The sequence below is a fragment of the Neopelma chrysocephalum genome, unplaced genomic scaffold (assembly GCF_003984885.1).
Source record: "Neopelma chrysocephalum unplaced genomic scaffold, ASM398488v2 Primary Assembly neopelma1_23, whole genome shotgun sequence".
Taxonomy (NCBI): Eukaryota; Metazoa; Chordata; class Aves; order Passeriformes; family Pipridae; genus Neopelma; species Neopelma chrysocephalum.
The window spans coordinates 19,792,562-19,819,974 of record NW_020897691.1 but is presented as its reverse complement, the minus strand read 5'-3'; the positions used below and the strand labels follow the sequence as shown (position 1 = coordinate 19,819,974).

General features: G+C 41.6%; 1 protein-coding gene across 2 annotated transcripts in view; it reads left to right on the top strand.

The window, feature by feature from the left end:
* Positions 1-592: 592 nt before the first annotated feature.
* The window catches only part of EZR (ezrin), a 36,655-nt gene continuing 9,834 nt past the window's right edge, over positions 593-27,413 (top strand). Inside the window, exons 1-6 of one of the 2 annotated variants that reach the window (XM_027689261.1) lie at positions 593-761; positions 17,817-17,900; positions 22,330-22,425; positions 23,220-23,494; positions 24,334-24,417; positions 25,044-25,190. In XM_027689261.1, the coding sequence (XP_027545062.1) occupies positions 750-761; positions 17,817-17,900; positions 22,330-22,425; positions 23,220-23,494; positions 24,334-24,417; positions 25,044-25,190 (698 nt within the window). In that variant the 5' untranslated portion in view covers positions 593-749. Of the gene's footprint in view, positions 762-17,816; positions 17,901-22,329; positions 22,426-23,219; positions 23,495-24,333; positions 24,418-25,043; positions 25,191-27,413 lie in introns of those variants that run through there. The other variant, XM_027689269.1, reaches the window with a different exon arrangement.

The following is a 27,413-nucleotide window of genomic DNA, read 5'->3' as shown; positions in this document are numbered from 1 at the left end:
GTTCTCCCTTCCCCGGGCTGGATGGAGGCCGGGGCAGCAGGGGACTCGGTGAGCCCACGCACAGCAGCCGTCCCTCCGGGTCCTCTCCTAAGCCGGACACTTTCCCCGTGCCATTCGCCGGCCTGGGAAGGGCCGGCCACGCCGCTGGCCCCGGCGCGGCTAGCAGCAGGTGCGGGCGCGGCCACAGCGCAGTGGGCACGGTGTGCAGTGGGCAGGGCGGCGGGGCGAGGGCCTCCCCGTGGGGTTCGGAGGCAGACGGAGAAGGAGCGGCCCCGCCGCGCCTCGGCCGTGCCCGGCGGGCTGTCGGGGCGGTGCCGCCCCCGCCCCCCGGCACCTGTTGCCCGCCGGTTCCCGGCCGGCCCCGCCCGCCTCTCACCCCGCGGGGTCCAGGGGCGGCCGGAGGGTCCTGGCCGCGGTGCCCCCTGTGCCCTGGGGGCGTCGCGGCGAGGCCGGCGGGGGTGCCCGCCGGCGGGGCGAGGCCGGTGCCGCGCTCGGAAGGCGCCGGGGGGAGCGGCGGGCAATGGCTGGCGGCGGTGAGTCACCGCCGGGCCCCACCTGCCGTACTTAACCCGCCGCCGGGCGGCCGCCGCCGCACTCGCGGACTGCGCTACTGCCGTGGCCGGGAGCAGCTTCTTCCACCTCCGCCTCCTCCTCCTGTTCCTCCTCCGCACGGGGTGCTCGGCTGAGGCGAGGCAGTCGCTGCATGAACGTTTGTCTCGGGAGTAGGAGCAGCACAAGCAGCCCCCAAAATGCCGAAGCCGGTGAGTGGGGCGCGGGTGGGAGACGTCCCGCGGGGTCGTGCCGCGGCCCGCCCGGCCCTGGGCGTTCGGGGCTGCCCGAGCCCGGGCTCCTGGCGGGCTGGGCACCTCCGGGTGCCGCGGCGTGGGCTTTTGCCGGGCTGGAAGGGCTGAGTCCAGGCCCCCGCTCCCGCTGCCGGGACGGGGCGTTTCGGCTGGAGCGCCCGCGGAAGTTCTCCTTGGCGCCGGGAGGGAGCGGCGGGCACCGCGCTCTGGAGCCACATCAGCGGCTGCTCTCAGCAGGAGGAGTCGCCAGCGCGGCTGCCATGGGGCGCTGCGGGCAATGGGCCGTGGGTAGGACGGAGGGATGCCTGGGCGTCCTGCCGCCGGGAACTGGGGGCGATGGAGCTTCGGGAGCTGTGCTCCACAGATCAGGCGGTGGATTGCTCCGTCTTCTGTAACGCTGCCGTGCTAAGCACACACAGAGCTCCCCAGCAACTCTCAAAAGAGGAGCTTTCATCACACTCCCGCTTAACGAGAGGGTGGCAAAACTTCGCTGGCTTCCATTTACTATGCGCGTGGCCTGTGCATTTCTCTACAGGAAACGTGTGTCCGCCTGTACGTATAGGAGAAACCTTGTTTCCTCCATGTTTTGCTATCTAAAAACTAAACGCCAGGGACTCCTAATACAGTTCTCCACAGAGGTCTTTACCAGTCATTATCAAATATCTATTTCTTCTTTTATGTCTGTTTCTCTCTCTCCCCCCTCCCTTTTTTTTATTTTTTTTTTTGTACAGACTTGTCTTTTTTATCGCCCCTTCTTTCTGTTGACACCACCACCTGCTCGCCGCCTCCCCCCTCCGGCCTTCTGGTCGGTTTTTTGCTTGTTTTGTTTTATTTTAAAGTCTGCTGCTACTGTGCCAGTTAGAAACGGTAATTCCCTTGGGGAACCAACTGCCTAACGCAGAGCTTTGAGCAGTCATTGGACCAGACGCACTTTTGAACTTTGAAGAGCATAATCAGAGCAGATTGTTCTTACTGTCACTATCTGTTTTCAGTAGAGGCAATATTTCTTAAAATGCAATGCAGTGAAAGACTTATGTATGAGCTCACATAAATGAAATATGAAATAAGAGTAAGCAAGCTTATCTTTAAGGTAATAAGCAATTCATGTTTTACCACTGTAACGTTGAAGTTAGTTGAACTTTTTTATTTTTTCTTTTTTTTCTTTTTTTTTTCCTAAAGTGCTTAGGTTAACTTACATTGCAGTTTCTGTAAACCTACAAAAAACACCCCACACCAAATGGTGTTCAGTCCTTTTGAGAACTGAGAAATCTTCAGTCTCCCTGTATTTCATCAGTAGGAGGTGATGTATTGCTGCATATAATAATGCATACTGAAAGGACCCTTTTGTAACTGGGGAAGCAAATACATAATTTACGAAGCATTGATATAAAAGCTTGTGTGTGAATAATCTCTGCCTTATTAGTTGTTTGCTAATTACAGAGTGCTTTCTCGAAATATCCTGGTTAGAATAATCTGAAATCCTGGTTTAGGACTAAGTCGCACTGGAAACTGTGGATAGGTGTAGAAAAACTCTTTAATCTCTTAAAAAAAATACAGCTGTTTTTATCTTTTTGCTTGGCATGGCTATGTTTATATTCCCTCATAGATGGTGATTTTTCTTTGTGTCTTGGCTGACTAGCCAGTGAATAACAAAGGTGGATGGTGTAGATCACCTTCCACTGGGGAAGGCAATGGTAGTCTAATGATTTCTGAGACATGACCTACTGGCTGGGATTTACGGACAAGACTGTCTCAATAGTTTGCACAATATAAGGGGTTTTTCATTATTGTTTAATCTGTTGTTCAGTAGGGCTAACTGACACCATACTGTAAACGAAAAAGAGGAATTTTGTAGAGGTTATTTTAGTAAAACACTGTTTGGTCTGACTGCTTCAGACTGAGACTGGATTTGGATGCTTCCCAACTCAGCTCATTTGATCTTAATACAGCTAAATAGGATTTGTGTCAGTTTGCATGGAGAGGGGATGTAAAGCTGTCACTCCAGAGGCAGAACTGTGCTCAGGACAAATGTGACAACAGCCTTTGGCATGTGTGAGGAATGATAGCATGACCTCTTGGGAAGCAGTTTTAGTTTTTGATGGGTATTTGACATGGGTGCTAAATATTTATTACCTGTGCTTGTTTGCATGTGTCTTGTCTGCATGGCATACGTAAATAAGATGTTGCTTGGCAGACTTCATGCTGCTGTGTGTGAAGTCTGACGCACTGGTCATCAGTTGTTTACAAGTAAAGGTTAAGATGACAGAAAGCAGAATTTTGGCAACACCTCCTCCTCTCTGCTCCTCGCCCCTAACCCAAAAAGCTAAACTTTTATATGAAACTATTTTTTTAACAAAAATTATGCATGCACACACAGAGCTTACGAATCATGTTTAAGTCATTGTTTCACCATAAACAAATAGCAAGTCCATTAACACTAGAGCGATAGTGATTTTATATTTTAATTGTATACCAAAGTGAAGTGCCAGAAAGCCAACTGTGTTCCTGACTCTGTGGTAACATTTGATCACAATTAGTTGTATCTGATGCACGCTTACCATGCTCAAAATAAATTTTAGTAACAGTCCTGAAAATAATTCTGAAATGAGTATATTTGTTAATATAGACATGTGTTAATATATAATTTAACACAGACATTCTGCCATGTGTAACAGTTACAAAGTAACAAAATCTCTCCAAGGTAAGCTGTAAATATATAACTTGTACCCAGTTCATAAGGGTTTATGGCTGGGAGTTCATAAGCAGTTCAGATACATGATTTCCACCTAGTCTGCACAGAGGTTCATTAGATTTTACAGGTAGTGAATTATTGCGTAAGGAAATGCAAAAGATGCTGTCTAATCCAAATCTTGCAGTGTTATCGGGAAACAAGTGAAATGCTGAATAAACTTGCTCAGCCTTGCATCTTTTCATTACTGGAGTGTCTGTGTGCTCTCTGCATTTTTCCTAGATTCGTGGTGCTAGTTTATTTCTGTTTGACTCATTGAATGGATGGTGTTTTAGGTGAAATATATCCATTTGTAAAACAAACCAATCCAGTAAATTGTGGTTAGAACAGCATGGCTGCGGGCTAATGAACAGTACTTACCGAAGGAGGAGGAAATGTGATCTCTGGTCTATAGAGCTGTTAATTTGATCTGACCTCCAAGCATTCTTGATTACTTTATTGAGGGTGGATTTTTTCCTTTTTTTTTCTTTTTTTTTTTTTTTTGTTTGTTTGTTTTTGTTTTGTTTCCTCTTGGGGGAAAAAAAACTTAAAGCTTCACAAGAAATTGAGTGAGCTTTGCAGCAGAGCATTTGATTGATGTAGTGTCACACAAGAACTTTTAATACTTGTATGCATGTATATAAAACTAAGTTAAGAGAAGACAGCAATAAATGCAGTCTAACACCTTCTGGTGCTAAAGACAAAATATAAGTGAATAATATCCTGAGGCACCTTTTTTTAAATATCTTTATTAAGGGCCTGTGTTCAGAAAGCTGGGGAACTGGCACTGATGTCTCAAAAGGGTTTTCCCAACTGTGTTGTTAATCATGTGCTAGTGTGTGCTAGGCATTAAGTGGTTAGACAAGCCCTCCATACCTATTTGATGTTGAATATGCATGTATTCTGAAAAAAGAACTTGAAGGCAGCGTGCAAGCCTTCTGCCAAACCTTTATCTGTCTGTGAACAGATATGGCATTAAAATTCAACAAGTTTTCAATAAGCCAGCCTAAAAAATATGTAAGTGTAGTGACAGGAATTTATTTCTAAATATAAACAATTAATAATTGTTCCCAATTTATTCTTAACTGTGTCTTCTAACTACACCTAATGGTTTGATCTTAGTGCTCTTCACAGCAGATTGCTATTACTGGACTGAAGTAAAAATACTTTTTTATGTCCTTAAGTGCTCATAATTGATTAAAATACTCTTAACCTGTGGACAGCTATAGATTTAGTAAAGAATAAAATTTTACCCTTGTAAGCATGAATTGCAGTACATTGGGTGATACAGTGTGTGGTGTACTTGATGCCAAGAGATGTATACTTTGGTGCAAACTTAAGGAAGCTTCCATTTGCCAAATGTAAGAACTCCCACTCACTGCTGTAAAAGAAAGGTGGGGGATTCTGAGTAGTAAATTTAGGGAGTAGTTGACAGATGACTAAACTTTTAAAAGAATGAGTTCACAGTTTTGCCAAAAACCTTATTTACTGCATGATCTGAGTAAGCATTTCCGAGGGCTGTTTGTTCTGGGGTGTTAGCTGCTGCAGAGAAATCAAGGGTGTTAAGTGTTATGTTAGTCACTACTTAAAGAATTTCTTAGCCTTCTTAAAGGGCAAAGGGGGGAGATAAGCCTTCCTGTTCTGCTCCCTCCCTCTACCCACATGAGCATCTTCCTCTGTCCCTGAAAAAAAGCCGTAGTTATGTCAGGACTTTTTGAGAATAAGACTTCTTGATGACCACTGAAGATTCCCACATCAGTGTAGTTCTTGTTTGGCACACTGTGCCCAAAGAGCTTTTTGCGCACTGTAAATCCCATAATCACCCAATTGACCTTGATGGAAGGCAATGCTGCCCAAGATCACTGAACTACACTGTGTTAAGTAATGTACTTTAGCTGTGTTGTGTGCTTGCTTTGAAGCCTGGTTTCTGCCGTAGATAACATTTAGCCTGTGAGCCAAGAAGTACACCTCTTTGCAGAAGCAACAGGAATCTCTGGCTTTTACTGAGCAGCATATGAGATCCTTCCCCCTAGGAGAGGGGAAAATTGTTGCTACATGAGGCTGGAAACAAGGCGTGGCTCAGTGTAACAACTAACCATATTGCTTCCATATTGCTCATCTATTCAGATCCAGATTTTGTTTCCTTTCTAGTTCCTTCTTCATTGTGGGGGAAATTCACCTGCCTGCCCTGCAGCTACTCTCATCTGTGAGAGAGTGTGAGTAGCAGCCATGTGCTCAGCTGGGGCTGATGAGCATCTGATACTAACAGCTGTCAATTAAAGTAAAAATCCAGAGTCTAAGAATTAATGTGCAGGACTTCTATCTTCTAGTTGAGTAAGCAAGAGAAACTGTTGCTTGAAGACCACGGAATTGTGTTTGGCTACCTACTGCATAGGCTCAGTAGAAGAGGTACTGGCACCCCTATACAAGGCCTGTAGCCTTCTGCTAGCTTTGGGAAGGGAGTGTGGGATTGCCCTGTTTGAGAGAGGGTTTGTGTGCATTTGGTTCTCCCTCTCTGTCGTGAACAAGTGCTGTAGCTGTTGTGTAAAACTCAAGTGTCACTATCACCGTCTCATCCTCCCTTGTTCTTGCATGAAAATGTCCGTGTTCTAACCTCAGTGTGAAATGTGTGTAAGAAAAGGGTTTTCTGAGAGTGTGAGTGGATGGCAGTCCAGTTGATGAATTTGAGCAGGGTTATGAAATGGCCCTAGAGCAGCTCAGTTCTGCCGAGAGACCACTGCTCTGCAGATGCAAAGAGCAGATCTGTGAGCTGCCTGCTACCTGAAGAATTAGGGATTAAAGAATTTCACCCTTTGTACCCAGGCCGTGTAGTCCAGTAGGTGACTTCAAAATCTGTACTGTAAGATCTGGGCTTCAGAGTTATGTGAGGGAGCTAAAGTTGTTCTTTAATACCTAGTTTGAATACACTTAGCTTGCTTAACTTTTTGTTTTTGTAGAGATAAGTGATTGTGCACAGTGGTGTGAATTGGTGCATGGATTTGCGTAATTGATATTAGGTGATCTCAGTGTGGGAGAGAATAGTTTTTCCTCCTTAACAACTGAAACAGCTGTGCAGGCAAACTCTTGAAAAGTACTTTTTCTACCCCCACTATGCTCAGGGACTTTGGGAACCACTGGTGTATATTTGTTTGCCATCACACTTCTACGTTGAGGGGCCTGTGAAGAGTTGCATCTCAGAAGCCCTTAAACTATTTTAGGGGCTAGGAAGGGATATTTTGCTGATCCTTGCAATTGCTTTTCCTTTATGATCTGTAACTTCTCAAGATCAATATCTTGGTGCTTAGGTGACATTCCAGGACTTGCAATGCCCTACCCTTATTTGGGAGCAAATAGTACCTGTTGCATACTGTTTGAAATACCTCATTGGGAAGTGGAAGCATTATAGTGTATTTCACGTAGATCAAGTTATCAAACTATCAGAGGTGATCACATCACATAATCCCACTCATAAATTTCACAAATGCCATGTGGTATGTTCCACTGAAGTCCATGAGGTAAAATGAAAGAGGCTGATCTGGATTAGGTTAAACAGAAGGGTGGGATATCAAACCAAAAAAATCTCTCTCTGAGAAATGGATTTGTATCTAGAATGCAAAATGACCATACATCATTACTGGGCCTTGTGTGACTTGTTACACTGCTATTTCTCCTTAAGTAAGTGGAGTTCATTTTCCTTCTGCCCTTTGATGTTTATAAGAACATGGCTGCCCTTGTAGGTCAGGCAGAAAGCCCTTGTAGCCTAGTATTACACCTCTGATGTTGGCCAAAAGCTGATCCCTGAGGAAGAGTATTTCAAAGATACGCACTATTGCTTTCCTCTGAAGTGTTGGAGGTTGAAAGGTCCTATACAATGAGTTACTAAATGGATTTCTGTGAACTTGTCCAGTCTCCCCTTGAAACCATGTGAACTCCAGCATTCACAGTATGCTTTAACAAAGGCTGTCCTAGATAACCTTCACGTTATTTGGAAAGTTATCTACAAAACTCCTTGCTAGAGTGCTATTTGATTTTATTTTTTTCTTGTTCATGATGTTGATGCCCTGTAGTTATTCTGTTGGTAGAGCAATGAACATACGTTCCTTCTCTACCCTGTTTGTGGAACTCATGAATTAATATGCTCCTACGTCCTAACCTCAGCTAATTTTCTTCCAAACTGAGAAGTCCTAGTTAGCTTAGTCAGTGCTTGCATGGTAATTATTTGAACATCCTTGAGCTTCTTCCAGTTCACATCTGATGAAAATACTGCTTTGCATCCTGTAATGTCTCCATCGGTAAAGAGTACAGTTATTGAGAACATTTCTTCAACAGTTGTTATCTTGTATGCCTTAAAGCCTCAGGTCATAGTCCTGTGAGAGAGTAAGTCATAGATGTTCCTTGTGTTCACACAGCCCACCCTGCTCCAATGTAACGTGCTGCTCTTCCACCCCAGAAGAACAGCCTTGTGCTAGGGCTGTTCATACAGGATCTATTGAAAGTGTTGAGTGCTGTATGCTGACAGTCTGTGTTGTTGCCTGGGCTCCAGGTGAGTAGCCATCAGACATTTGGCTCTTTGTGATGGCTTGGGATTTTCCATGCACATTGTCCTCTAGAACGCATCTCTGCATAAGCACTGGAATAAAAGGCACCAGTTTTGGTGCTTGTATTCAGGGGAAGCTCTGAGGTTATTATAGCTTTTATTTACATTATTCATGCCTTCAAACCCTGCCCCTGCTTGTTGTGACTTGGTACTGTGGAGTTCAGCTTTTGCAGAAATTGTTGTGTACCTTTCACTTCCAAGTGAAAAAGCCAAGCAGAGGTAGGAAATGGTGTTTGTGTTCTGGATCAAGACTATAAGACATTCAAGTTGGTTTTTATTTTCCCTTGAGGGGATTGCCTTAGTAGCTGATATGTGAATATTGGAGATGTTAAATTGTTTAGAAGACTCTGAAATTATATTAAAATTTGACATCTCAAACCTCTATATTATCTGCATTTGGCCCCATGCTGATGTTTCTGATGGAAGACAGCAAAAGATCTGATTCATTCTGGATTCTGAGCAACATCTTGAGATAAACCTTATTTGCAGATTGGTTGTGGGGCTTGCTTTAAACTTCATGTGTAAAGCCTTAGTCTCACAACTTCATTATGTTTAATTAGATGCAACAGCTGTCATGATAAAACAGGCTGTGTATGAAGGAGTTTGATCCAGTGGCCTCTAGCTTCCCCCTGTATTTATCCTTTATGTACAAAGGACCTATTGTTGCTGCAGTCTGTGTTCCTAAATCCATCCTAACATCCATTGAGGGCAAATGGCACATCCAGGCAGTGGTGCTACGTTGAGCCTGTTGTCACTAGCTGTGGGTTCCTCCTCTAAAGAACAACTGCTGCTTGTACAGATATATTCTGAAAATGCTAATAGCGTATTATGCAGCATCAGAAAGTCTTTAAAGTGAATCTTAATGTATTTCAATGAAACATCCTAAATACTGCTGCTTCTTCCTAGCATCCTCTGGGTTCAAAGTAAACCATTCTTACATCTCTCATGTAGAGTGAGGGCAAGTGTTTTGCATGAATAACATCTGGGCTCACAAAGAGGATGGGGCTTTGTTCAAGGGCAATATCCTGGGGCCTTTCAGACTTACACTGCATTGCTTTGTCTTGCCAGAACATAGGGCTGTCCCTAGGTAATTTTACCTTTAAAAAAAGGGGAATTTAAAAATGTTTAAAAGGCCTTTGTCAGTTTTTCAGCTTCTTCCGAACTCTAAGCAGAATAGTGCATCTTGCTTGTTAGAAAGGAACTTAAGTTGGGAGAAACTTAAGCAGGTGAAGATTTTTCTCTGTCAAGAGTACTTGCTTGGTTTTACTGTTTAACCGAGCAACTACTGTTAACTGTACAGAGCTGACCAGAGCTGGAGAATGCTGGAAGTCTGGCTGTGGCCTAGACATTGGGGAGCCAGGGCTGTCATAGATGCAGTGTCACCTGTGCTAGCCACACCTGCATGAAATATTCATGATCTTCTAACATGCAGAGCATTATTGCTTGACCTAAGATAACAAACTGAATTACAGCCATGACTGCTTCTTGACTTTTCACACAGATGCCTACTATGCAGTTATTACATGCTGACAGAAGAGATATCAGGCTTTCATTAAGGGAACAGAGATAGGCATGTAATTTAGTATGGCATCTTCTGCACATTTAAACATTAAAAAAGTTTGAATTTGCATTCTAGTATTATCTTCATGTTTAATTATAATGAAGGTTTCATGCTATCTTACAAAGAAAAGTAAAGTGACCAAACTCTTCTTTTGGATTTCTTGTGACCTGTTTGTGTGTGCCAGCAGGGAGTGGGATGTGTATTCTGAAAATTCAACCCGCTTTGTGAAAACTGGAATGTCTGGATGACTCCCCAGATCTGGGTATTCAAGGTTTTCCTGCCCATATCAGTCTCCCCAGTCCACTTCATCCAGGAGATAGCTTTCAGATTTAATTTAAGAAGTATTCTTGGCTTCCCCTCAAAGTACTTTATTTCTCTTCAGAAAAACTGCTACAGAAGATTATGTAAATCTCTTTCACTATACATGAGAGCAGCAAATACTCGGGCTGCTATTGCCTTGAGTAAACTTTAAAAATTTCAGTTAAGTATAACTGATATAGTTATTGCTCTTTAAATACTGAGGATTAGTATCCCCCAAAAATATGGTTGTATGAGCTGTTGCATTAAAGTTGACTAGTAGTTAAGGCTAACAATCGTGCTGGACAATTTTACGGTAACTACTAGCTTATAGATTATTATATACAACTGTATTTACCCTCAGTGGTATTTGTCCCTCTCCTGGGAAGGTGAGCAAGGTTTTAAGGAACAAAGACCAGCCTACTCAGCTCTAATTTTACCTGTTGCAAATGCAGCAATACCTAACTGCTTCATAGACTCGGAGGAATTCCATTGGAACGTGACTTAATGTTCCCATTTATTTGCAATGAGGAAGCAATGTTTAACACAATGAGAGCTGAAATGGAACTCATCCTTCAGTTCACAGCCGGGTCTTTTTGATTTAACACGGTATGCTGACGAACTGGGTCAGTCAAATGGGTGCAATGAGCTTGCCTTGTCAGCCAAGGGGATGCCAATGAGGCCGTCCCCTATTCATGTTTTGTGAACTGATGAGGCTGTTTTATTCCTTGTCAGCACACTGTGTCCTACAGTGTGCAAGGCAAGGCTGGTGACTGTTGCCCTGTGCTGCTGCTGCTGCCCTCTCTGAAATGTGAGGTGTTGGGCAGGTAGTGTGCAAAAGCTCCTGTCGTGGAAGCAGGGGAAGGAGCATGTGAAAGGCTTTCTTCAGTGTTTCGCTGTACATCGCTTTCCCACTCTCATAGTAAACAGATTCTCCTTCCCGCAGAAGATAAATGGTGGGTCTGTCATTTGCCTTCTTGTTTTAGCTTCTTTAAATCATAAAAATGTAGCACCGGAGAGGACTTGAACCTGTGTTGTCTGAAGGCTGCATGGAGGTGGTTATATGGTATCCTAATATCTTACCACTCCAGCAATTATTGTTTCTTCTCATGTTACCAAGTTTGCAATAAGAGGCTGGGGGGTTTTGATGGGTTTTATGTTTTTTTGGATTTTTTCCCCCTGTTTTTGTCCATGTGGGCTTAAAAGTTGCTGTCTTGTCTATAAACACATCATGATTTAGACAGGTCCCATTTGGAAGAGATCAGTGACATAGTTAAAAAATCAAATCCGGTTTGAAACGAACAAACCCCCCACAAACAAACAAAAAAAACCCCAAACATGAGAAACCCCAACCCACAACCAACCCAGAAACACCTGACCTGCAGATTAGTGCACACTTTCCTTGATTAACTTGCCCTCTTCCAAAAGAAGCATTCAAATTTGGGTGACAACATTCCAACTAGCAAGTCATCAGGCAAGCAGAACAGAATAGTCACCTTTTGTAATGCTTCCGGTGACAAATACATTCAAGAATGTAATTTTCCCTTCTGTGTAATAGCATCACACCAGGAAATGTGGTATTTTTCTGGGGATTATGTTAGACCACATCCTTGTCTACAGTCCTGCTGTAGAGCTATTGTTTGCAAGCTTGTACTTTGTTCATCTCCTCCTCTGGTCCATTCTCACCTCTTCAAGTGTAACACCTGTAACTATTTTTCAGGCCTACCAAGGTCTTTGAATTCCAGCCCTGTACTCCAAAAGAGTTTCTCATTTGTTCTTAACTAGGTGCTGTTTGTGAATGTGTAAGTGCTCTCCGTCTTCCAGGGACTGTGAGAATACTTAACTTTGTTTTCTTACTCCCTCAATCCCACCACACTCACATCCCATTTACAAGACCTTGGCCTGACATGAGAAGGTCAGAATACATGTCCCTGCAGTAGTTCCAGCAAGACAAAGGTGCTGAACCCAACTAGGAGGGAAGTTGTGCTTTGGCAATCCTGCAGCAGTGAATAGAATAGAATTGATCATTTGCTTGACATTGTTTCCTGTTTTGAACAAAGCTGTGGAGAATGTAGGTGCACAACTTGTTTGGTTGTAATTTCACATGGCTCAGATTTGTGGTCCCCATATGACATAGACTAGGCATACAACACCAAATATGTTACTAGGTGATGCTTGATCCATCAGGCAGATTACTCTGTCAGAGAAGAAGAAGAATTGGCTCCAAGTGTGTTCTTGACATGTTGGTGTTCATAGTACTAAAGAGCAGTATAATAAATTGAACTAATATTTCTGCAGTTCGTGCTAGTTACCCTCTCAGAGTTGTCTTCTCCTCTCCACAGTGTCTGAACTGTTGACTTGAATCTGCTGATTTAAGTAACTTGTGAAGGACAAGAATGCAGACACTGAAGTGTTAGCAGGTCAGCTCTGAGCTCTGGAGCCTTCAGCAATTTTTTCCCTATACAAAGGTGAAAATTTTCTGAAAATAGTTTCCAGGAGCTGGGACTACAGTTACTCCATTAATATGTTTTGTTGTTGGACCTGGAACCAATGAACACTACTGAATGGAATGTGGAAGAATAGAGAGGAGTTTCAGTGCCCTTCTGATGCTGCTACATGAAGTTGTTTTTCCTATTACCAGATACTTAATCACTCCGCGCGTCTCTGAACAGCTCTGGGTGCTAAGGTCAAAATGAGATTACTTTGTCCATGCAGATGCATTGTGGCCTGGGCCAAGAAGCTTGTCTGTTATTTTTTCCAATAATAGTTTTTGCTTGTGTGGTGGAAGAGTAAACCTGCAGAAGTGAGGATACAAGCTTAATACTACCGCTTTCTTAATAGTATCATTAATAACACTGCTTTTTCTTATTTGTTAAGACTTCCGTATTCCCTCGGCACAAGTGTGTCCATATGCATATAGTCTGTTTGTGTATGTGTAAGAAAGCTTAACAGTCCTGCATGCCATTTCTCATAGTACGTGCTGTGCAGGTGCAACACTTAAAATGTGGTTGATCTGCTTACTTGTAGCTAGCAACTTGCCTGGGATTTCCAGAGGTCCAGTGACTGAAGAAAGAAGGCACGTCTATCTAGGGTGCTCCACTGTGATACTGCTAATTGCCACCACTTGCAAAGATATGTCTCTAGCATTTGCACTTGTAAGCCTGCTATTTAAGAGACTGGTCTTTATCCCTCCTTGGAAAGAGGAAGAAAACATTCTTGAGAATTGTCTGAGGCATTTAGAACTGCCTAATGATAATAAGCAACATGGTTAAGGACCGGTTTATCCTGTGTATAAGGGTAAAAGTTGGTATTTACTGCCCTTTATCTTATGTATTCACTGAAAATCAATGGTATGGTCTTTTAAATGACTCACACAACTTCATGGTTTCACTGAACTATTTTAGTATGCAAGTGAACTTAAGGGTTATTGCGTTTTGTGCATCAGGGTGCAAAATATTCACGAGGGCTTAGTGTGTGTGAGAGCTGTGGAGTTTTTTTCTGTTCTGCCTTCCTTTTCCCCTTCAGTGTACGATGTTTTTCAGTGGAGGTGCAATATTAGAAGAGGGATGGTTAACTTCAAAAATACCATATTGCCTGCAACCAGAGACAGATTCTGAACCAACGGGCTCAGGAATCAGACATTAGGAAAAAAATGTGCACGTGTGGTGTCCAACACACCTGGAAATTGGGCGTTTGTGAGAGGAAGGGATTGAAGAGGCAATGTTGTCTTGGATCTTCCACAAAGATGTTGCCACTTGGCTGGTTGGCAGTGTGTTGCCTCCTTAAGAGACAGTGTTTTCTGAATTTTTTTTCAAATGGCACTTTAATTTTCTAAGTTAGATACTCTAGTAATGTGCACGGACTCTGAAAGGCTGCCCTGTCCCACAGATTGGTCTACTGACTTAGTATTAGAAGAGGTGTTGTCTTAGCAACAACAAAAAAAGTAAGAACAAATGCATGACTTAAGGGCATTCCTAAAGCACAGAAGATTCTGTTCTAACTACTATAACTTGTAATACAAGAACTTTCCTTAGTATTATGATCGTTTAAAATACATTTTGTAGTTCCCTCTAGTTCTGTCTTTCATCTTACTTCTATTCTCTTGTTCCAGTTGGTAGTGTAGCTAACATGTTATAGTCTATCCCAAACAGTCTGAAGTCATGGAACTGGTGTTCAGTCTTTAGTGTACTAAATTTTGCGGCTTCTCTTGAGTCTTACTATTTATGGAGAGTTTTTCCTTTTAATGCAAATTACATTGCCTCTTCAACAGCGTGCTTTTTCCCCTCTGGATTCAATTTGTTACCAATTTTATGCATCATAACACAGGGGAAGAGGAAAAACTGGTGTTCTGTAGTGGTTTTGTATGCACAAGCAAACCTCCTAAGGCCCCATTTGTCATTTTAAGTATGTTAGTCTTGGACATAAAAGGTTAATCATAAAATCATAGAATGGTTAAAGTTGGAAGGGACCTTAAAGATCATCCAGTTTCAACCTCCAGAATTATAGTGTTATGACACTAGCCTATTGAGAAGAAAGTTACATCTTACTGTCTAAGATTTTTAGCATGCTATGTGCTTAAATGCACATAGTTTTTAATATAAACCCTTATTTCATGTGTAACAGCCGTGTGCTCTTCTCCCCCCTCCACACTTATGCTTTTAAGAAATTAGAAACTGTTTTTATTTTGGTTATGGCTTCAACTTTGTCCTGGATTACTGCCAGGATTTGGTAGGGATCTTAACAAATGATCTGCCTTGCCTACGCAGGGTAAGCAGGACTTCACTTGTGAAAGTTGTCTTAACTGTGTCTTGCTCTTTTTGTTGCTCATGGAAATTAGGTTGAGTTGTTCCCTGCTTTCCTCCCCAACCATACCTTGAACTGGTTAGCACCTTGGGTGTTGATTTAATCATCTTGGAGCCATGGGGAGTTTCATGTGATCTGAGCCGAATGAATGCCAAACTGATCATCTGTCGGTGTAACAGGCATCACAGTTTCTTCAGACTGTCTAAACCAGGGTTTCGAGTACATTAGGCTCTGTTTGCCTGCTTTACTACCAGCTACTGTGTGGCTAAAAGCTTGTGTGGAGTTGTTGTAGGTCATCCATTCGGAAATACTGTTACAGCCATCATGTTCTTCTTGAAATTAAGGCTAAGGTTTGGAGATGAGAAGCAAGAGGACTTAATATAGCAGGAAGGAGACTCAAAGGATTTTCCCAGGCAGTCATCAACTCATCGAAGGGATAGATACTTGAGGCCCTGTCTCTTCTTGCTCTGCCTGTCACGTGGCTAACAGTTTCTCTGAGGGCATACCATGGAATTCCTCTTCGTCCTGCTGGTTATGCAGTCCTTTAAGAACAGAGAAGTTAATCTTTACCACATGCCCCAAGTGTCCTTGAAAGCTTTTTGGATAACCAAGTAGTCATGTTCCTGCATGCTTCTGGCTTTACATGATTGAAGTGTAAAAGCAGATTACTACAATTTTGGATCTTAATACTAAAATAATTCTTGAAATATGTAGCAGTGAAATGGCTTTAGCACTAAATAGCTCACTGTGTAGCTAATCCTTCAGGAAGGGGTGTGTATCCAGATGAGTCTTTTAGGGTTGCAGTAATACAAGATATTCCCCTAGACTAGGGAGGTTAATTTTTTTTACTACCAGATAACTACAAAGGAGAGATAGAGGAAAAGACATACATACTGGTACCATCTGGAATTCTGTGCTCAGCCAGCATCTTGCAGGTTTTCTGGTAAGTAGGAAGCATATCCTTTTAAGTTCTTCAGCTTGTAAAGTGATACTTATTTTACATCCACTGTGGTGTTTCATCCAGAAGTACAAATAACTTGCACAGTACGAGACTGAAGATTACGAGCATATGTTTTCTTGAAGTGGGTAGAAAGGGATTAAAATATGATTAGGGATTTATTGTTGAGAGGGATTAAGCAACAGGTGTTTTTTAAGGTCACAACTTTGAATTGCAGCCTTGCTGTTCCAGAGAACTTGATATCTGAACTTCCTCTCCTTTCCTACACTAGAAACACTGCTTGGGAAACCCTTGGTTCTTAAGGCACAGGAAGAAAACCTTAAACATGATTTCATGTTCCATAATGGATCACAAATGCTACAGTTAGGTTTTCCAAGAACTTCCTTTCCCTTCTCGCTTGTTCTTTGATATTGCATTTAGAGATTTATTTTTTTTAATTTCTAATTTAAGGGACACTGCTCTAAAAATATAGCTTGAAAGAGAAAGGGCACTAAGTCATCTTTTCTGGTTCAATTCTGGGGTTCCATGACTTGGAAACTGCCTTCAGTCATGTTTCTGTAAGAGGGTCCTCTGTCATCTGAGAGAGAACAGGAGGAAGAAGCAAGTCTATAAAGACTAGAAGATACTTGATGCCTTCATAAAATCATTTAGTTTGGAAAAGATGTCTAAGATCATCAAGTTCAACCATTAACCTAACATTGCCAGGTCTACCACTAAACTGAAGAAGGTTGGTTAGACACTTAGAAAATTTCACACTCCTTTTTCAGCAAGATGCTAATGTGTTTGACTAAAACTAGCTTAGGCAACTTGTTTTATTCACAGTTCTGTATTAAATGTAACATTGTTTCATCTGACATTTATCCTAGAGTTTAAATATGCATAATTAAGTGGCTGGGAACTGCTGAAGGTCAAAGCTTTGTAGTGTGAGTGATTCTATTCCTGCCTCTTACCTCTCATTTCTTCAGATGTAGCAGCCTCTCCTGGTCTCCTAGCTCTGGCTTTCTGTAACGTGACGTTTACAAAATGTTGGGAAATTGTAATGAAATGTCATCTGCCTGTAGCTTACCTGTGGTCTGGCCTTGTGTTTAAATGTCCACTTTTTCTTCTTTCCTTTAAAATACCAAGCTACAAATCCAGTTGTTAGTAGAACTATATTACACAATCATCCAAGTTTGGGGGTTTTTAATTTGTTTTGCAGGGGGGGTTTTGTTTGTTTTTTGAGAAGTAGTACAATATTGCAAGCAATATAGCCTCCTGTAGTCAGAACAGTTGGAGATAATCCTTTCCCGATTTGCTGTTTTACTGGTCCTTATGCTATTCCCTGCAAGCTTAGTTGTTGCTTTTGCCTCCTGATTAACTGCTAATAGACTTTTTCTAGTCATTAAACACTCTTGCCTTCTGCATTCAGTAGTAGCCTCTGCCTTGCAGTCTGCTGCTGTTGCTGTAAATCTGGTTATGTTGTTTCTTCACTGACAGCAAGAGCTTAGTGAACTCTTGCCCTTTAGTATCATTTAGTACCTGTTACTGCTGGTTTTATATGCTGAGTAGATTTTTATGAGGGAAAGAATGAATGGTTATCAGGTTAATGCTGATTGCTTTGTAAGAATAATCTGCAGCCTTTTGCCTTTAAAACCTCAGATTAATTCCATCTCTAATATAAATGGAAGTTAAATTATAAGTCTTAAATTTAATTTAGTCATTAGGGCCTTTCGTAATCCAAGGGATGGCCTGGAGGCAGCTATACTATGCACTCAGAGTAGCTCTTAGTCCAAGAGGGTTTAGGCCTGGAAAGGGTCAAGTCTAAAATGCCCTCTTGTTTAACCAGAAGATCAGTCCAATCCTGTATTGAGTAGAAAAACCTGCAGAGCAATCTGGATAAGATGGCAAAATGAGTGCCCCAATTAAGTTTGCTGGTGTGATAACATAATTCTAATTGAGGCGTAAGTGTGTATATTATAGATGTGAGGGTAGTGCATCTAAGCATGGAGACTACGTACACAAAATACTCTGTTAACACTTAGAAATAACTTTCAATATATCTTAACAATGCTTTTTGTTTTTCTCCTTAGATCAATGTTCGAGTTGTTACTATGGATGCAGAGCTGGAGTTTGCCATTCAGCCAAACACTACAGGCAAACAGCTGTTTGACCAGGTCAGTGAAGTTTTGGTATGGGCTCTTATTGTTTAAGTTTGGAGTATGTTTCAGACTAGAGTGTTTACTTAAGACTGGATTCCAAATCTATCTTCTCTCTACCTCCTAATCGAAGGCCTCCAGTCTGAACTAAGATCTCTAAATTCCATCACAGTAAAAGAAAAAACAAAAACCCTCAGAGGTATGTTATGCTCCAGTGAAAACTGTCTTCCATGTTGGGTGATGAAATGTCACAAGAGATCTAAAATGTTTGGGCAATATAGGTAGCATGTAAAAATGCACTTCTTGCTTTGAAATACAGCTTACTTCTTACATTGTTCTTCAATTCTAAGATTGAAATGTTGCCCTTGTGCATAAGTCTTCAGAATCAGATCTTCAGATGGCTGAAGAAGGTGTTGGCAAGGCTACATTCATTCAGAAGCTGGGTTCGGGGTAGTCACTTGCAATAGGTGTTTGAGTTTGTCACACTACTGAAAAACCAGAGGAGTTTGTGACCTCCATGCAGCGTTTATAGGCAACATGCCTTATAAGAAGCCCCTGTGCAGCAGGACAGAGCACAGATTTGCACAGTCTGCCTTCAGGAATTCCCAGGGAAGTGGAGGGCATGAGTGGCCAAGAATCTCCTCCCCTTACTGTTATTCTTCCTGCTGCTGCATTAACAAGTTTAAAGATGGACCTACAAAGATCAGATAAAGGCAACAATGTGCACTTTGTAAAACTTTATTATTGTCTTAAGTAGCTTGTTGTTCTAAAACTGAAGCAAGGCCTAGATTCAGCAGAAAAATTTTACGTAGTGCTCTGAATTAAAAAAAAAAATAAAAATACTGGCTTCTAGCCATTTCTGCTGTACACCTGAAAACTGAGAACAGATTTATGCAAACTTCAATTACATATTTTAAACCGTTTACAAGCCGTTACAGCAACTCCTTTGTACTTCTCCCCCTGTATCCGCTAGCCTTGATAGCAAAGGGTGGTTGAGCTTTAACTCAAGTACTGGCTAAACAATGTCCATTAGTTGGTCCTGAGGTTTTGTTGGTACAATTTTCACAAAATTCGGTGAGTTAACTAGAACTTGCTAGGCCTTATGGCAATTGTGCATTAAGAAGTACTTAAAAAGAAAACCAAAAAAAAACCCACAAAGCAAACAAACAGCCCACAAACCCAACTACGAAAAAAAAACCCACCAACAAAATTCAAAACTCCTAAACAAACAAACAAACAAAAAAAATGCTTCTAGTGGGTTCTTGAAAGGAGTGAAAGGAGGAAATCAAGTTCTAATCACTGCAGATCTTCACAGTACAAAACAGAGTTTAGCATTAAATCTAACTTTAATGCTTCTTGATTACTACTGATGTGGGCTAAACATCAACTATTCATTAACTGGAAATCTGCTGAAGCACATATGAAACCTGCATTTTTATGGAAGCAGTGTTTGGCATTTGACCTACCAGAGAAGGGCCAAGATGATTAGAGTGATGGAGCACCACTCTTATGAGGAAAGGCTAGAGGATTTGGGATTGTTCAGTCTGGAGAAGAGAAGGCTTCAGTGTGACTTAATTGGCCTTCCAGTACCTGGAGGGAGCCTACAAGAGAGTAGGAGAGAGACTTTGCAAGGGCATTTAATGACAGCGCAAGAGGGAATGATTTAAACTGAAGGAGAGTAGATTTAGATTAGATATTAGGAAGAAATTTTTTACTGTGAGGGTGGTGAGGCACTGACACTGGTTGCCCAGACAAGTTATAGATGCCTCATCCCTGCAAGTGTTCAAGGCCAGGTTGGATAGGGCTCTGAGCAACCTGGTCTAGTGGAAGCTGTCCCTTTCCGTGGCAAGAGGGTGGAACTAGGTGATTTTTAAGGTCCTTTCCCACTCAGGCCATTCTATGATTCCATTCACCGCTGATCACTCTTGCATCATGGTAACTTCCTCCCCCAGTCCCTTTCATGTTAATCCAAAACAGAGACCTTAGATCTCATCTCTGGGGGTACAAAAATCCAAGTGACTAAATGACAGGTTTTTAAAAGCAATACCTTAGATTAGACTGTAAGTATGTTCTATGTTCCTTGTGGCAAGTATTCAAGAAGGACTTTTTCCCCCATATGTATTAATTAATGTTTATATCTGTTAAGAGTCAGGGTCATATTTCTGGCAGAAGAGAAAATACTTTCTAGACCTTCAGCTGAGAAGTTAAAATTCCTGAGAACATGGAAAAAGGCGGGATGTATCAAATTCAAGATACTTCTATTTTAGCTTGCTATCTAGGTACTTCAGGATTTCTGAAGATTGCTTGTTGCAGCACTATTGAGATAGACTATCACCTCATGGAGATTTCATCCTTACATCCAATGGCTTGATTTTAAAGCCTGTGACTGAAAATTCTTATCCATATTTCACATCTTGTTGCAGTGCACTTCTGCATATCAAGAGAGATTAAGGTAAAAGTGTGCAGCACAAAACCGGTAAAGGTGAATACCATATCTTTAGCTGCAACTCTTCTGGCATCCTCTCTTCACTTCTGCTGTACAAGCCTTTTATTAGGCCCTTATCTCTGGTGGAGTTTACACTCAGATTAAGCCTGTGGAGGCAACAGGTTTTCACAGGTATGGGGAGTGGCCCAACTTGAACTGCAGAACTACTGTGGGGGTGTTGAAGAAGCAGGCTATTTTTATAAACTACAAGATGATTTCTTGGCCTTACTGTCAGCTAGCAAAACTACTCTGGCAGTGTCCTTGTTTTTCAGGCTTTGCTAGCATAACTGTATCCTGCATGTAAGGGGGATTATAGCTCCTTTTCATAGGAGCGGGAAAATAGTGGAAACCTGTGAATATTGAGTTCAGCTCCACTCCAGCCAGACCTGTGCAGAGTTTGTCCTGCAATGAAGACTGAGGTGTCCCAAGAACCAACGCAGTGGACTCTGCAGCTTGCTGGAGTACCTCCCACGTAGTCATGTGCTTTCCTGACCATGAGTAAAAGAAATTCAAATGGAGAAGAGTGTGCCGCTGGCATTTTCTGGAAGTCAGTGCATTATTGGGTGGAATAGTCAGACTTAAAATTTGCTGCTTCATATGTTTGAGGAAGCAGGGGTGGTGTCTCCCATCTTGAATATAATGCCTTGGTTCTTATTTCTTCCTTGTTTTGTTATGGATGAAGTTTACAGAGCATTTTCCAGAATACAATATGAAAAATTCTTTGTTCGTTGTACTGGAACTCAAACTGTGAAGTTTAGCTTAATACTTTTTCCCTTCTTGCCTTTAGGTTTCAGGAAGAACTTGAGCAGTCATAACTTCTGCAAGCTTTCTAACTCGATTTATAGAAAAAGTGTAGTTTTTCTCTTGTAACAGACATTCAGAGACAATGACCTGAAAAATGCTTCATTTACGCAACTCTTCATTTTATCAAAGTTGCAACACACTTTTGTGCAACAGGAAGTACCCCTGCTTTTCTGCTAGACTTCATAAAAATACATCTAGATGTCAGAAAACTTGTCTCTTCTGTGAGGAAATAAGCCACTTGGAGGGAGGAGGGAAAATTAATTTTAGTCAAGTAAAAGCTGAAGTATTTTCAGACTCCAGCTCTTTTTAAAAAGTTGTGGAAATTTGGGTTTTTTGTTTGTTTGGATTGGTGGGTTTTGTTGTCTTTCTGCTTGTTTTTTTTTAACATAAACTCTAGTTAGTCTTAACTACCACAACACCGTTTCTTTCAAGTCTGCTCTCAAGCCGTAATGTCTCCAGCAACACTCTAAATATGGAGGGTGAAACAGATCCTTGGTTGAGATCTTAGACTTGTTGAAACACATGTAACTACACACTCTCAAGTCTGTCACACTTTCCTAACTTGCAAAGTGGTTTTAAAAAGTTCTTGCCTTCCAGTCAGTTCAACTCCCTATGATTTCGACATCACTCTTTGTGGGACTGCTCTGCAAATAACATCAAAGAATGATCCTGATATATCTTTCCAGATTTCAGCTCTGACTAGAGCACAGCTTTACAGGTAGATGAGCTGGCAGGCAGCCACTTGTCTATAAGAACAAGCTGTCAAGAGTAGTAGGAGGTCAGGGGCTTGTTGGGCTATATCCTCCACTGAGGAAAAGTAACATGTCCAAACAGCACTGTTTTCACAAGTAAGCGTGCCATCCAGTCAATGGATGGTGTTTCTGGATGTTTCAGAACCTGCTGTTTGTCTCACCTGGTTTCCCCAGAATCATCTTCTAGAAACTGGGTGGGATAAGTAGCTTACCTATGCCATTGCTGTCATCTACTATGGCAGCTGTATATCTTTGTCTACAAGCTGACATTAAGAAATGCCGGATGAGTAGGTTTAGACTGTTGCCTGCACTCATCACAGGTGATGTGGGACTTGAAAGGATACCTGGACCTCAAGTGAAGTGTTACCTACAATAACTTTTTTTTTTTTTTACCTTTCCGTTGCAGGTGGTTAAAACCATAGGTTTGCGAGAGGTGTGGTACTTTGGTCTTCAGTATGTGGACAACAAAGGATTCCAGACTTGGCTGAAGCTTGATAAAAAGGTAACAGACTGTGGGTTAATTGCTGAGCAAAGGTTAAAGCCTATGTGATTCCTGATGTGTTATTGGCTGCAACTTTATAAACCTTGTACCTATTGTTGACTCTTCCTTAATTTTCATAACTCTAGGATTATTTTTTAGACATAACTTTGTGATATCCACGGGAATTGTTTGTCATGGTGGAAGTTTGCCCTTTTGCTCTGTGTGAGTTGTAGAAAGCATTTTTCAGATATGCAGCAGCAGCTCAACACTGTATTTTGTTGGGTAGAAGCAGCTATGCTTTTTGTGACTGAAGAAACATCTTGGCTAATGATGGCTTTAGGCCCTGCTTGTGCAGGATCAGTTGTTGCACTAATTGGAAAGACGAGTCACTTCAAGGTTGGGCAGTTGTAACAGAGTGCTGACGCCTCTGATGTGCTTCTGTTTGTGGACTTGCAGCTCTTATGAGAGTATAAACTGTTTTTCTTGGTGGAGCAGTCAGTGACACATGTTTTAATGTCAGGGGGCTGTTCTTTGTCAAACACATACAATACTGGATGGGTTTGCCATCTGATAGAGCACGGTAAATCGTTCTCCAGTGACCAAGGCTTGTTGTGCAAACAGAATTTTTCTGGCGTAGTTGGAAAACATAATGCATCCCCCCCATGTTCTCATACCAATGAGCTGCCAGAATTAAGGAATTCCAGTAATGAGCTGCCAGTCAAGCTCCTCTTAAGGCAAATACTTTTTTCTGTGTAAAAGCAATCTATTCTATTGTTTACAACTCTGCTCAGTTGTGGTGGCACCTCTGTCCTCAGGTTTCTGCTCAGGAAATTAGAAAGGAGAATCCTCTCCAATTCAAATTCCGTGCCAAGTTCTTCCCAGAGGATGTGTCTGAAGAGCTGATCCAAGACATCACGCAGAAGCTCTTCTTCCTGCAGGTGAAGGAAGGGATTCTCAGCGATGAGATCTACTGTCCTCCTGAAACAGCAGTACTTCTTGGTTCCTATGCTGTGCAGGCCAAATTTGGAGATTATAACAAAGAGGTGCACAAGCCTGGATATCTCAATTCAGAGCGTCTGATCCCCCAAAGGTGAAGAAGTTGGTTGATGCAGTCTCCCTTTTTTTCTTTTTCTCATGGGGCTTTTGTTGTTGGGTTTTGGTTTTGGTTTGTTTGTTTGTTTTTTAATTTGAATTCTAGTTAAATACAAGGAGTTTCATTGAAGGCATGTTTGGCGGGTTTTTTAATTGAATTGTATACATTTGGGTTTTCCCTTATTTTATTTCTATCTGTCATATCAGAGTATGTTTTTGCCTTTCCTTGGGTTGGTTAGAGAGAGGAAGTATACTTTGGTATTCAGCTTTCATTTCCTAAACATTGCTGCCATGTTGGTAACTGGCCATATGAATGTCTCCTCTTTAAGAAAAAAAGAGCAGGATTAGATTAGGAATATGTTATTCCTGAAGTTGGGTTGTGGGCCCTTAATCCCAATTTACAGTCCTAAAATCTCGTATGCAGAAAGCATGTCTTGAGGCTTCGCAGTCCATACCCACACAAGATCAGTGGATATTATCAGACCAATGGCTTCTGTTTATGCTTCCTGACAATGCTGCGGGAATGTCTAATTCCAGGAATGGCACTAACTTTTGCTTTGCTTTAGTCCACTGGTGTCTACAGCGTGTATGTGATTTGTTTGCAGTGTTTTGCTTATGCCTCTCATGTCTCTGGTCAGTGAATAGAAAGGCTTTGCAGAGGGTTTTGGTTCATTCTAAATTGCTCTGCTTCACCGAGTACATCTTTGGGCTGAGTTAGGGTCTTCTTTTTGACTACGGTAAGGCTGCCACCAGGGTGAGAGTAAGACTGTGGCAAAGATCAGTATCAATAGATATTGCAGAACATCTAACCTTGCTAATATCTGTTTCCTTATATAGGGTGATGGATCAGCATAAACTCTCCAGAGAGCAGTGGGAAGAACGGATTCAGGTGTGGCATGCTGAACACAGTGGCATGCTCAAGTGAGTGTTTTGTTTTGGTCCTAGGCTGGTCACTATGTTTCTCGTTGATTACCTTAAGCTTGCAGTTCTACACCATGGTTTTGAAATGGACTCTATGGGTTGCCTGTGTGGGCCAACTTTGGTATGTATTTTCTAGTTCTGTGTTGAATTATATGGTAAAATGCAGTAGGACATTTTGTACTGGTGGGAACAGTGTGACTTCCTAAAGATCCAGGACCTGTGTATATTGTGTCAGTGATGACTTTGAGCGGGGAAGAAAAGTAAAGGTGTATGTCACACCTTAGTCATTGAAGCATTTGCACTGACAGATGGGGAAAGTTCAGATAGTATACCTTTCCTACTGATTGTACCATGAGACAAGAATGAATGCTGAGAGAGATGAATGTTGCTAATTTTCTGTCTGGAAGTACTGGGGTTTGGTGAAGGGGAGTGTTCTGTGTATGTGTGTTCATAGATGTAATTTCCTAACTTCTAAAGTGAATCCCAAATGGTGAACATTCAGTTTTAACTCCTGTGTTTGATGTGGGGGTTTAGGAAAAGTTACCTTTTTCTTCTGAGGGCTTTTTGCTTTGACATAGTCAGATAAACAAGAAACCAACATTTGCTCTCCTTGCTGTCTGAACCAGAGAGAATGCCATGCTGGAATACCTGAAGATTGCCCAAGACCTGGAGATGTATGGAATCAACTACTTTGAAATCAAGAATAAGAAAGGAACTGACCTTTGGCTGGGGGTTGATGCCTTGGGGCTCAATATCTATGAAAAGGATGATAAGTAAGGCTTTTGTTTTTACCTCTGATCTCCCAGAGAGGGTTGGTATGGGAGCCAAGAAACATTTTTCATTTACAGGATCAGGGCAAAGTTAAGAACTTGCTTGTGTTCCAATTTTGGATCAGTAGGTGAAGCTAGGAAATGGGCTTTCACATCATATGTGCTTTCATGGCTTTCCTGACCTCTGTGGCCTGACCCGCTAATGCTACCTGCCGTATAAAGAGAAATGTCAGTTGTACAAGGCCATCTGCTTAATTGTGCACAGCTGTGGCACTGAATCCTGAACTAAGGAGTTTACCAGGCTTCTCCTTGAGTCAGGTCGCCAGGTTTGCCATTAGTGGATACAATATGAGAACCTAGATAGGCCAGCATATCCCGAAGTTAATGATAGATGTGTGTACAACTGCCTGGTTTCAGAAAAGACAGATTAAGGGGTGGGCATGAAAGCAAAGCTGGATAACACCCAGAACCCAGGGAGGAGCTAACCTATATAGTTACTGTGAACAAGGAATGAAATGAGGTCTTGCTGAGGTATGCGTAGTTTTAATCAGCCCTTCTGGTAAAGGCAGAGCCATTATTAATTGGATAGTAGGTGGGAAATGATAGACTACAGCTATAAATAAACATAAGAGGAAGGTGAGAACAGCTGTGTCTAAGCCTGCTAGTCTCTTCTAATACTCCACAACTGAAGGATTGAAGGGGAGTTAAAATACTTATTTTTCAGAAGTAGCATTGCTGTCTAGGCTGTTTTCCAACCCCCCCATCTCTTATGTTCCAAATTTTTGTTTCATGTCACTAATCTGTAACAGACTATCATTGTAATAGAGAAGGGATTTCACCTGTTCTACATCTTTGCCTCCAAAAATCTTTGAATGCAACCCAAATATTAATTGGAAATTGCTGGAGCTTCTGTTAACATGGCAAAGAGAGAGGCAGTCTTTTCTGCAATGCTAATATGTGCTGTCACCCAGAAAACAAGGAGTGTCACTTGAAAGAAAAGTAGTTTCGCTCATGTAATACTTCAATCTTGAATGACTAGTCTTGCTATGTAACCATGGTCACACAAACAGGTTTTTCAAGCTGGAGAAGCAGACAGAGTGTAGCCATTGACTGTAAAGAGCTATCAAGAGCATTTGCAAAACAAATACAGTGCTGGAATAAACTGCTTATTTCTGCCTGTAACTCTTGCCACTATGTAATTAAGTCTTTCAGCAGATATGGGGACTAGAAAAATAGTAATGTGTAGGTGCCTCTGGCTTGTATGTGCAAAATTTGGGGACTGGGGACAAAGGTGAAAAAGAAGAGATTTCATTGTTGAAGTTCAACCTGAGGAAAATGAGACTGTGCCATAGGTGTGTGAGCCTCTATACTGCAGTGTATGTCAGTGTGCCACTTCTAGGTGTATTCAAGCTTTTATTTTTTCCCCTCTCATTAAAGAAGAGAATTGGCAATAGAACTTACTAATAAGTGAATTATTTTAGTTGTCCATCTTACTGATTATATAGGATTGAAACACTAAAGCTAATGTGATGGAGGCTGGAGTAATTAGTTAATCTTAGTCTAATCGAATCATTTTCTTTACAGTCTTTACTTAATGTTACACACATACACTGTTGCATAATTTTGCAGTTGAGTTAAAGGTTAGGGAGTGAAAAGTTCTGAAGAGGATGGATTTTATTCTTGATGTCTGAATTTAAATGGAGTAGGGTTTTTTTTATGGTTGGACCCAGCAAAATCTTGCTATATAATGGCTTTCCATCTCTCTGACAAAGAATGAAATTCCTCCAAAATTGCCAGCTTTTTTTCCTTAGCCAATGAGCTCCATAAGAAGGATTCTTACAGAATTTGAATGGTTCACTGTGATGAGACATTTCTCTAAGTGCTAAACATCAAATACATGTCTTCAAACCATTTGCAAGAAATAATTGTGACAGAGACACGTACATTGGAGGGGTTAGATAATAACAAGAAGATTGCTTGTTGGTATTATCTTTTATGTAAAACACAATTCTTAATCATTAACAACTGTCTCTAGAGAATGTACCCTCCCTTGATAAGAGGCAAATGAAATAATAATGATGTGATATTAAACATAAAAATGGGAATATTTGGTTGGGGAAATTAGAGGACTTTATTACAGTCAAATATAGAAGTCCTTGTAATATTAGAACTTGCTGCAGAGCTGGTCAGATGTGTAAAGGTGAAGTACTGGAATGGCTCAGAAAC